The sequence below is a fragment of the Lycorma delicatula genome, chromosome 2, assembly GCF_047948215.1.
Source record: "Lycorma delicatula isolate Av1 chromosome 2, ASM4794821v1, whole genome shotgun sequence".
Classification (NCBI taxonomy): Eukaryota; Metazoa; Arthropoda; class Insecta; order Hemiptera; family Fulgoridae; genus Lycorma; species Lycorma delicatula.
This window is the reverse complement of record NC_134456.1, coordinates 64209609-64221981: the sequence shown is the minus strand read 5'-3', so window position 1 is coordinate 64221981 and position 12373 is coordinate 64209609. Positions and strand designations below refer to the sequence as shown.

General features: G+C 27.8%; 1 protein-coding gene across 5 annotated transcripts in view; it reads left to right on the top strand.

Annotated features, from left to right (window-relative positions):
- LOC142318865 (putative phosphorylase b kinase regulatory subunit alpha) overlaps window positions 1-12373 on the top strand; it is a 149233-nt gene that overhangs the window by 112012 nt on the left and 24848 nt on the right. For all 5 annotated transcript variants that reach the window (XM_075355439.1, XM_075355436.1, XM_075355435.1 and 2 more), the window contains 4 exons: window positions 3464-3597; window positions 4618-4790; window positions 9156-9278; window positions 10467-10556. In XM_075355439.1, coding sequence (XP_075211554.1) covers window positions 3464-3597; window positions 4618-4790; window positions 9156-9278; window positions 10467-10556 — 520 coding nt within the window. The remainder of the gene's footprint in view (window positions 1-3463; window positions 3598-4617; window positions 4791-9155; window positions 9279-10466; window positions 10557-12373) is intronic.

Below are 12373 nucleotides of genomic sequence, written 5' to 3'. Positions count from 1 at the left end.
TTTCACTTTGTTATTGTCTTAAAGTAAAATTTACATTTTCAACTGAAAAAGAAATTACAAGTCATATCTAAAGATGTCCAGGCATAAACTAATTCAGAGTGAAGTGAGTGCACTGTTCAAACTTTATCACCACACATCTACACAAGTATATCGTCTGTGTAAAGGACTGCAGCTCTTTAGCTTCCAGTCCATCTGTGAATTAAATCATTACTACTGATTTTCATAGTAAATTTGGAGAGAAAACTTTTAAGTTATTGATCATTTACTTCCTATACTACTGTTCACTAATTTTAATCATTATTAAAAATTGATGTAAACAAGTGATATATGTCTAAAATAAATTTGTAATTATTCTTTTATGTTTAACCATGTACATCATGAATTAATGATTACTGACTGTTCACTTGGCTGTTGTATTATAGTTTGTGAGAAAAATCAATTATAACAATGCACAAACAAAATTGACTTAGAAGTATTGAATGCTCTATATATGTTCTAATTTTTTTTTGTTGGAAAATGCAGTTTTTATGTTTAAGTTTGTTATAAAATGAATTAAAAATTCATGGAAATATTTAATTGAAGGTAGTTAATGCTATTAAATGAAGACAAATATCTCCAAAGAAATGAAACAGATTTCAGGATATGTTCTAAAAGAGAAAATAAAGAAAAACGTTTATATAAAAATGGGTCTATATTAAAGTTTTCACAAGTTATAGCTCTGAATACTTTGTTTTTGAGTTGCACCTTACAAAAAATTTCATCTGATTCATATCACATATCAAAAAGTAAAATAAAGCCATACTGAAATTCTTGGAACTTAGATGAAGGAAAAATATTTGATGGTTTCATCTTGTGTTTTTGACCTCAAAATTGAATAAAATGGTTATCAGAATTGTATATCTAATGATTTTTAAGAAAATTACCATAAAAACACAATTTTCCAAGTTTGATGTATAATAACTTTTACAACTTTCAATAAACAAATAAAATTTTGTAGTAAATTTAACTTTAAGAAAATTTATTTAAGTAACATCAAATAAACATAAGAAGAGTTTAAGAAATTTAACTTTTATTTAAAACAAAACTGATCAAAATATGGCAAAAACATATTGTATTACAATGTGAAATCAGAACAAAATCAATTGTTAAAAATGAATAGTTTTATAGCATAATTTAGATTCTTATGTTAAAAATATTAAGTAACAGAAATTCATTATTTAGAAATAATTTTGAAATTCAGAAATTATTTATTTCTAAGTTGGTTTTAGAAATAAGACCAACTTATTTATTTATTTTGTAAGTTGGTCTTATCAATATTTTCCATCTACAATTGAAATTAATGTAATGCATTTGAATATGTTTCTGATGCTTTCAAAGCTGAAGAAAATTGCAATCTTTTAGTATCACTTTTTAAAATACATTTTTTCAAATGAAGAATATGCAGACAATTTTTTGTTTGTGATTATATATAATGTAAATATGTTAGCTGCACATCATGAATATCAAGAAAGATTCTGTAATAGCAGGATTCCAAATCTGAATACCTCTGCTTCAATATTTCAATGTTTACACACAATTGGTTCTTTTCCATCGTATTTGTTATTCTGTTGAATGCCAGATACATGATCAACATCGTATTGATGAAGAGCAGAACATAATTCATCAAGTTCAGTATAGCCTGCAGCTCAGTATTGAATGAATTTCAGATCTTTCTCACACAATACATTAATCACAAAAAGACTGCAACCAATCCAAACAATGCATACATCGTATCACTGCAGACTTTATTATTTAAAAAACTAACCCATTAAATTTTATGAAAATACACTTCTCAACAAGGTTGAGAAAAATTATTTTAAAATTATTATACAAGAGGTGTCATCTCTACTGTAAACAAAACAAAATTGGACTGGGCAGATAATAATAACTGATATGTAATGTAAGTAAAAAAACATCAAGTAAATCACATAAGTAAAAATGTTGCCTACAAATTCACTTAAAGGTTTGGAAAAAGAAAAATTGATTTATTTGATTTCTTCCATTTACATGATTTATTTATTTCTGAAAGATATATTTATTATTGACATTTTTTTGTTAATTTCAGTTAAGAACATCATAGTAGGTATTTATTTTGGTTTTAATACCTATCAATAATAATATATATTAATGTAAATATATTATATTAGTAATGAAATATAATATTTGTAACATTAGATATTAAAAAAACATAAATATTAATAAAACCAAATCAAAATGATGACAAAGAAAAATTAATTTAAACTATTAATAATAGACATGTGCAATTTTTATAAACAATTTTGGATATAATAAATTACTTACTTTCATTAACATTATACTATAGACAAAGTATTTGAACCAGGTTACTTCTCACATTTTCCTTCTTCAATTACTGTTGTTTTAGAAGAAGAACAGTAATTAACTGTTGTGCTCTAAGAAATAACATGGCAGGATAATCACTACTGGTCTTTAAAAATCATGTAAGTTTCAATCAAAAAACTCGACAATGTCAGGCAATGTTGTTTGGTATTCTTACAACTTAGTTTACCTATTCCTCTTATGGCTGATAGATATGATTTAGAAATATGTATTTTAATAAATGGATATAAAAATGTATGTTTATATGTTCAAGTGTCTGTGTATGTAATTAGGATATTCACACATTATGTTTAAGAATTTCTGTGATTGTTTATTTATTAATTTTGTTGGCTAAATTAATATTCTAAAGTATAAAAAAAATGTGTTATTTTGTACAGTAGTCATTTATTTTAAATAGATTGTCAATTTTACGAGAGTTTACTTCCTTAAATAATAAGGTAATATTTTTGTAATTTATGAGGGTTAGTTAATTATTATTTCTGCTATTTTTGCATTTATTTATTTATTATAATTATAATTGTAAAATAAAATTAACAAGAAATAAAAAACATAATCTGAATATGTATTATTTATTTGTATGAATTTTTATCCACATCTTTAATGAAAGTTATATATATATGTATGGAATGAGTGAGAAAGAAAGATCAGGGTTGTCTACAGTCTTGCCCAGAAACTAGAATTCATAAATAAAAATCATAAAATTACTACCTCAGAAAATAAACTGCAGAACATAAAAAATAACTTCTCTAACCTTGAAACATATCGTCGGATAAAGATTTCCTCTAGCCTCTAAAATCTAAAGATTTTATTTTGCTCATAAATTATATCCTGCAAATTGTTAATCCTGCATTTGATTTATTTGTTAAATATTATTTATAAATTAGAATTTTCTTTAGAAATATGTTTTGTTTATTGTATTGAGGATAAAACGCAAGAATTTATTTTGAAATTCTTTCTTAAAAAAAATCTGTGACCATTATAATATAGTAAAAATAATGCTACAGTAATTATATGTTTGGGCTGAATCTTCTTTTTTAATAATTTGTTTATTTATTAATTTTCATAGGAATGAAGGACAATGTTATAAAGATACTGAAGTTGAAGAGTTGTTGACAATGTTAAGAGAATCTGATCATCTTGAAGAACAAGGAGATATCCTGCAGTATCTTGTAGATACACAGGGTCTTACATTTGATACTGGTCTGTAAACTATTATTTTTTTTATTTTTTGCTGAACATTAAGAATTTTTGAGCATGTATTGTACACACTACATACTATGCAATTCACAAACATATATTTAAATTTAAATTCTGGGTTTATAAAAAAATGGAATTGGCTAAATGTTCTAAGAAGATGCAATGTTGGTATTTCATATCTAAAATAAATTTATTATAATGAATAGAAACTATTTATAATTACTCAGAATATTTAGTTGTTTCAAAACTTTTAATGCACCCATGTACATGCTGCTGATGTAGAATTAAAAATATTACATGGCAGCAAATGTATATGTTGCTGGTATGTGTTACATATGTAACTGACAAATAAATAGAGTATTCTAATAGTATTAAACAAATACTGATACTTTTGTATAAATTGCATTTCTTAGAATGATTAAAAATTCTTACAACAGCATCCTAGAAAATAAAAGTTGAGTATTGAGGATAAATTTCCAGTGACTGAAATCTCGCTCGATAGATAATCCCTTGTTTATCAGAGTTAAGCAATTTTGGTTACAATTATGCTTTAGGCAGGAAACTGAATGCTGTGTATATTCATTATACCATTAAATGATAATCCATTGTATGATTAATGGTAATTACAGTATTCACATTAAATGTGAAATTTAAAAAGCTTGTTTATGATTGACCACATTTCAGCTGAAAATGTAGATTTCTTTTCATTTTGATCATGCTTTTCATAACAGGTTATGTTAGCCCACTTAAAATTTACTAGAAATTCTTATCCAATTTTAGCTGACCTGATAAATTATATGGTAATTGTATATAAAAGTAGTATTGTATATAAAAGTATAGGATAATTGTATATAAATGTAGGGTAATTGTTAAGTCGTATACTGAATATAAAAGATTTAACTTCTGTTTTTTGAAGATGCATTAATTTTAGATTGATGATGTGATGAGATTGTAAACAAACAAATATTTTTTTTTAAATTAATAAACGTATTAGTTTATGATAAATTTCTTTTTGATTTATAGGTATTGTTGAGAATGGAAGATCAGTTTCAGTTAAAGATCTCTTGAAGATGTTGTATGAGAAAGCTTGTCAACAGAAATTATGGGGTTTAGTAAGACATACTGCTGGTATGTTGGGAAAGAGAGTAGAAGATTTGGCTAAAGCTGTCACTGATCTACTGGTTCGTCAGAAACAAGTAAGTTTACATTATTTGAAAAGTTTGAAAGTCTAGTTTACTGAAGTTAAATTTTTTTCAATTCTGATTATTTGATCTTAGTATTTTTTAATTTATCAGTTAAAACTGTCCTTTGATTCTTAGCGTATAGTTAATTTTATACGGATGAATTTTAAGAACTTTGTGTGTTGAGCTGTTATAATTGTTAATTTCTTGAGCAGTTTTTTTGTTTGAAGTATTAAAATCATTGAGAACATGAATAACCATGTCACCAGTTACCACAAAGTTTGGTTTATCTGAATGAGGGCAATTTTTAACAATGTCACTCTTAAAAATATCTAACCATTCTTGAAATTGTTGATTTTGATGTAGGACAATTTTCATTCAACAGATTGTTTAGTTTTACAAAAGATCCATCTTCACAACCATTACCTCTCATTAAGACAATTACAGTAGGCTCTCAATAATCTGACACATGTCAATTAGCCCTGGTGTTGGATTACCGGAATTTGTCAGGTTACTGGAATTACTGGAATTTCAGTGGAATAACCAACAGAAAATGTTACGTACTTTCATTTGCATTTATTAATTTGAATAACTGATGTAATTTGTTAAGAAAATAACAATAATATAACTACTTACTTAACAGCAAAGTACAAATCAATTGTCTTTTGTATTTTTCCATTAATGAACAGTTTAAAATTATTTTCTTGCAAATGTTTTAATGTTAAAATATAGGCTTTACTGTAGCTGAAATCCTAGATAGTTTGATAATATCTGAATAGAAATGTCTGTTTCACTTAGTAATGTAGGAACTCGCAAAAAAAGTCAATTTTATAATGAGTAGTGAAAAGGTTATCATTATCACCTTCCCTTACTTAAGTCTGTGTGAATATAAATAAATGTTTATTAACTTAACAATGTTGCAGGCAGTACAGGACAGAAAGTATGGAACTACTATGCCTTAGCAGTAGTAGCTTGTTCCCATCAACGTGCAAACCAAGGTGAACAGTAAATAGTTTATTGATATCAGGCTATCCTATCTAATAAAATAATAACAGAAAGAAAAACCTAATTAAAAACATTGAAATAGGATGTGTTGCACTTTTCAGACATATCTGTAAACTATTATAAATTGCTAAATTTCTGTAGGAACTATAAAGGCTCGTAGTATAAGTTGGAACTGAACTCACCGGGTTGGTCTAGTGGTGAACTCATCACAAATCAGCTGATTTCAAAGTCTAGGGTTCTAAGGTTTTAATCCTATTAAAGGCACTTTCATATGGATTTCAATACTAGATTGGGGATACCAATGTTCTTTGGTGGTTGAGTTTCAATTAACCACACATCTCAGGAATGGTCAACCTGAGACTGTACAAGAATACACTTCATTTGCACTCATACATATCTCCCTCTGAAATAATACATTACAGTGGTTTCGGAGGCTAAACAGAAATAAAAAAATAAAGCATAAGTTGGAACGGAGCACTATTTATGCACATCAGGTCCAGTCCACTCAATGCAGGCTCCAACAGAGTTCCTTTACTATATGTGACTCCATTGCCCCAGGATCTGCTCTTGACATGTAAAGTCACTCCCCAATCCTATACTTAATGATTTCTTCCTTACATCCAGTATATCTCTTTCATTATCTCTACCTATTTTCCATTGTAAATATTCAATGACACATACACACTATAAATTGCCAGCCCTGGTACCTTCATCCATGTAAAGTACCACTTCCAGTCATTGGTGTTCTTTTAATATCATTAATAATTGCTACATCACTGCAGACTTCTCTAAGCAGATCAGATTCATATGAAATCCTTTCTTTGGGCTCACTAACTAAAGCAAAATCTATTTGTAATCTCAATGCCATCTCCTGGACCACATTGTGTGTAGCCCTACCTACATTTCAGTTTAGTTGGATCACTCTTTTCATTATTGGGAAATCTTGCATCTGCAGGACTTGCTACTCGCTCTGTGGCCCTCCTTACCACACAGTACACATTTGGCAGTAGACCATTCATTTATTTCATTTGGTAATTTTAGTAATATTCTATCCTCTTGTGTCCCATCTGAGCACAATTGATAACCAGTTTGGACCAATCAGGTCCAGAGCATTGGACTACTTTACGACCACACACTTAAAACATCAATCATCCCTATATTGTGGCAAAACTTGACTCATAAACCAACCAATCCTGGTATGTGTCTTCTCTAAAAATCTCTTTCCCAGCCTGTAAGAAAAATTTAATGTGGCATTCTGGATATTCCCAAACGCTGGCCTCAGTGACCTGATCCTGGGTAGCTCTCTTTTACTTAGCAATGCTGAAACTCCCATAACCACTCCTCTCTCTGTCTTCTCTGCATCTAAGTTTTTTAGATGTAATATTATTGGATGGTATTGCTGATTACATAAGTTGATTAGTTCCATCAATCTTCTTCTCAAAAGATATTTCAATAACTGGCTGGCAAAATATAGTGATTTATATACTTCTAGGCTTCTAGGTAATCTGGTATAGGTTCAGTTCCTGGCAACAGTGTAAAAATTTAACTACCATTTCTTCCATCTTCTAATAGTACACATAAAATATGTTTGAATTCATAATAATACTACAAGCTAATGTGCTTAGTGTTGTTATGGGATATCGTGCATTACTGTTATGTCTGTTTACACATTATTGTGTGTAAAATATTTTTTGACAATTTCTTACGTTTGTTTTTGTCAAAATCTTTTATATATGGTCTTGTTCTTTGTATCATTAAAGTACCTTTTCTTTATTTCACATTCTACATATCAAAATTTCTTGTTTTTTAATTCCAGGAATGTAAACAACATATACTGTTAGTTCTTTTTTCTAGTATAGTTTATATACTAAAATGAAATAAAATATGACCAAAATGAGAATTATATTTTATTCTGTTTTTTATCATCAGAATTATTACAAATTTTAAAATACTTGAATAATTTTTCTAAATTAGTTCCATATTGACTAGTTTTCAGTTTATCCTAGAAGAGTCACATTGTGATAGTGACGAGCATGTAAATAGGGTGATTCATATTGTGTTACCTGTGTTTTCTGAGCTCATTCTGCTAATGAAAGTAATGAAGCAAGTTCCTCTAAACATGGATCCAGAAGCGCTCTATTAGCAAGTTACGGCTAGTGAAATATTTTGCCCTGATTCCTGGGCAAAGAGTGAAATAAAACCATACTGAAATTCAAAGAATCAAAATTAATTAAGTTTATGGGGTAAACTTGATGGTTTCCTATGGTTTTTGAGTGTAGCCATTTTCTCATGTCATATGGAATGTTCCACATTTAGGATTTGGAACTCTGCAATTAGGAAAACATCTTTGATATTCTGCAGCAGCAGTTACATTTCCATTACACCCCTCCAAGATAAAATAACCTGTCGACATATTCCTCAGTTGTAAACAACAAAGGCATTGCCGTAGTATGACACCAACTAAAACAAACACACATACATTTAATTAAACGACACTGTACTGACAACAATTCACAGCAGTAAAGCAGACTATGCACTGATGACACAATAAAAATTATTGGCCAGCTGATTTTTGTGTTACCAACTTACAAAATCAAAGTTTCTCAAATTTTCAATTTGATAATTAATTCAAGAAAGACACATAAACTTTATTGTCTGAATAACATTAGTACTGGTTTTTTTTAATTTTATTAATTTTTTTAATTTTATTTTTATCTTTAATATAACACTATTTTTTATATCATTGCACTTTGTAGGAAAGCCAATGTGTTTTGTATGTCTAAACCCTTTGTTCTTTTCTTATATGTTAATTGTTAGGAAAAAAATCAAATTTCTTGAACTTTTTATTGGTTTATTTTACATTAGTTTTCTCAGAAAAAAATTCTCTACAAGTTTTGATAATAAATTCTACACATTTATTAGCCATTTAACAATTTTTTTTGTATTATAAACATAAAAACTGTGTTTGGACGACAAACTATTTGTTTTTATGTAGGAAATTTTGAAAACTAATGGAGATGTGGTTCTGGAAAACCTGTTTTATTCAATTTTTCAGGTCAAAAACAAAAAAAACCATCATATTTACTCCCTTAATTTGGATTCCTAGAATTTCATTATGGTTTTATTTCACTCTTTGCCTAGGAACCAGGATAAAATCTTTTGCTAGCTGCAACTTGTTAACAAAGCGTTTTCAAACCCACGTTTATATGAACTTTATTTCATTATTTTTGTTAATTGAATGAGCTCAAAAAGCGCCAGTAACATTATGTGAACTACCCCTGTTATTAGAATAATCTAATTTAAAGATAAAAATTACCTTCCTAAATAAATTACTTTTTTATATTATTATTTTTTATCTGTTAATATCTTATTTAGGTAACTGTTGGAATGCCACCAACTAATGAACACACAATCACAGCACCTTTACCTGAAAGTGAATTGAGGCAATTAATACATCAGGCATATGGTGATGATGAGAGTACAGCCATGTTAACACAGGTAATTGTTTATTACTGCTGTCACTCATTATTTGTAACCATACTGGGCACAATTTTTTTTACATTTACTTTTATTTTCTTATTTTAAGAAATAAGACTGGTTTGATGCTTATCAACAGTTCTATACAAAACCTATGTAGCACTGGTGAAGCATGTAACATTTTTATTTATGGTGTCATAGGTAGTATTAACTATGTTATATACCAAATTAAATATTTAATTTTATGCCTCTAAAAATATTTTTTTGATGAAGTTTTAATATCCTAACCGACAAACTTAAATACTTAATAATTCAAGAAATATTATTTTTTTTAGCAGATTTCCAAAGAATTTGTAGGAATTACTACTGTGCCCAATTAGATTTTATAAGGGGATTCAGACAAAAATATAAGATATTTTTGTCTGCTCTACCAGATCAAAATTTTAAATGATTTTGATGAAAATTTCTTGGGGAGATGTAAACTTATTCGGAATTGAACCCTATTGATTTTTTAGTAAATCAGTTCATAGGAATCACACGTAGAGCCAAAAAACAGGGTTTTTGGGTACATTTTCTGATTTTTTTTTTGTTCTACTGTGCATAATTTTTAACTGATTTTGATGAAACTTTGTAGAGTGACGTAACTCTATTGGAAATAGAACCCCTATTGACTTCCAATTGAATGGGTTAATGAGAACTGGAGTTGAGGCAAAAAACTTCTGGATATTTTTTCTAGATTAACTAAAACTACATCCTGTAATGTTTTAAAAACTGTAACCTTTATTATACTTTCAAATATAGTGCCAGTATAAAAGTAAAAAAAAATCGTTACATATCAAAGGAGTGCTATAAGAAGAACTACTTTATCTTGTTGTTTTTTTTTTATTACAAAGTCCTAACAGTAATTTTAATTAATGTCTTATTGTCCAATAAGATTTAATCTGGTTTTTGCAATATCAGTGTTTTATTTTCATAGTACAAGTTCTAGAATTTATTATAAGTTTCAAAAAATTTATTAATTTTATTTATTCTTTGTAAAAGAATTGTTTTTACTATTAGATTAACTGATTAAATAGATTATAATTTTTTAATTAATTAATTTAAATAGAAAAATTTTTACTTGCATTTTGAAGTATAATTTATTATTCAAGTCATAGTGGCTTTTGAGATATATTATTTTTCATGTAAAAATAATTTTGTTTTTCACAGGAACTTTTAGTTTATCTTGCCATGTTTATAAGGACAGAACCGCAGTTATTTTTAGAAATGTTAAGACTTCGTGTTGGTCTAATTATTCAGGTACAGTTAACTTTTATTATTACAGATTTGAACTATTTTATAGTATAATTTTACTTACAAATTAATATAAAATATTTTAACATTAAGTATTATTTTTTTTGTAACAATGTTTTGGTTTATTAGTAGTTTATTAGTAATTGTTCATTTATTAATTTAGCTTCAATAAAGATGTTTCTTATTTTAAAAACTTCTCTGATAAATCTAACGCTGAATATGCAGTTATTAACTTACTATTAACAAAATGGGCAGTTATGGCTTGTTGTCAAGAAATTTGGTTTTAGAATTAAAAAAAAGGTGTGATTGTAAACACACATATTTTTATATGGATTTGAATACTAGACTGTGGATACCAGTGTTATTTGGTGGTTGGGCATCAATTAATCACATGTCTCAGAAGTGGTCAACCTGAATTTGTTCCAAACTTATGTTTACTGGTATATTTACACTTACACTGCAACTACATCAGGCCTGGCAAACCGGTAGCGGTAATTGCATTTGTCTATACTCTCACACCCAGACCCATCAGTAGCTGGAAAACTGAATTATTATAGTTGAATCTCTTTAGTTAATTTCAGTTCTTTTCTTTCTGATATTTATTATTAGTTTTGCTTAATAACCGGCATCCAGACCAGATTTTGTAAATGTAGGTAAAGTATGTATTATTTCATGATTTTACTGTACGTGTATGTATTGAACATTGGGTTAGTAATCTCTTTTCTAAGATATTAATTAATTAATAAAAAGAAATAACGATAAGTTTTTACTAAAATAGAAAGTGCAGACATCAAGTAGCGAGTACAAAGAAAATATAATTTTGTTGTAGGCAATTTATTTTATTACATTTGATGTATGAGTTGGTTTATATGTTTATCATTTAAACTTTTCTAGACAGATTATTTTGATCCATACAAAACTTTTGTATATATTTTATGAATAATGATTAACTTAGTCATAAGGTGTTATACCTACCACCTACACCAGCAAATTTTTGAAATTCCAAGAGAATTTTAATCCAGTTTTTAATGCTGGGTTTGTCGTTATCTTATTAGTCAATGTAGCCTGGCTGTTTTTGCTTCCTTGTACGAAGTAAAGGAAGAATTGTGGTTGCGAAAAATTAGGTTTTCAGTTCAATGGAAGTATCATTTTGACCATCCCTGAGTCCATTTTGACTAGTTACAACGTGACAACTCAAAAACAAGCAGCCGTAGGATGTTAAAATTTTGGATTTAGGACTGTTGTAACATGTTGCGCATCTCCCCTTTTGATTGCAATCGACTGAACCAAAAGTGTCCAAAAAAGCCCAAAATCCAAAATATCTGTATTTTGGACTATTTCTTAACTGCAGTTATAAGCCGATTATAACAATATATCATAAGTGGTACTTATTTTCATTGGTTTCAGAGTTATATCCAAATAAAACTATAATTAATGATATATTTGGATCTTACAAAGAGAAGACACCAAATCAGACTTCATATACATATATTTTTAATTTTATTTTTTTTAACTTAAATATATTGAATTATTAATAATTATCCTCTAATTACAAAAATATATTTGCAGTAAATAATAATTAAATAATAATAATAATAATACAAAAAAAAAAATATGAAAAAAATCAGAATTTATTAGTGAAATAAAATTTTATGTACTTTTCATTTTAATTCAAAAATGTTTACAGAGGTTAATAATTATTAATAAATCAATATATTTAAATTTTAAAAAAAGAAGTTTTTACTAAAAACACACACATCGAACCGATGTGTGCATGGTTACGGATCCAACACATTCTCACTTACACCACATAACTATTTGAG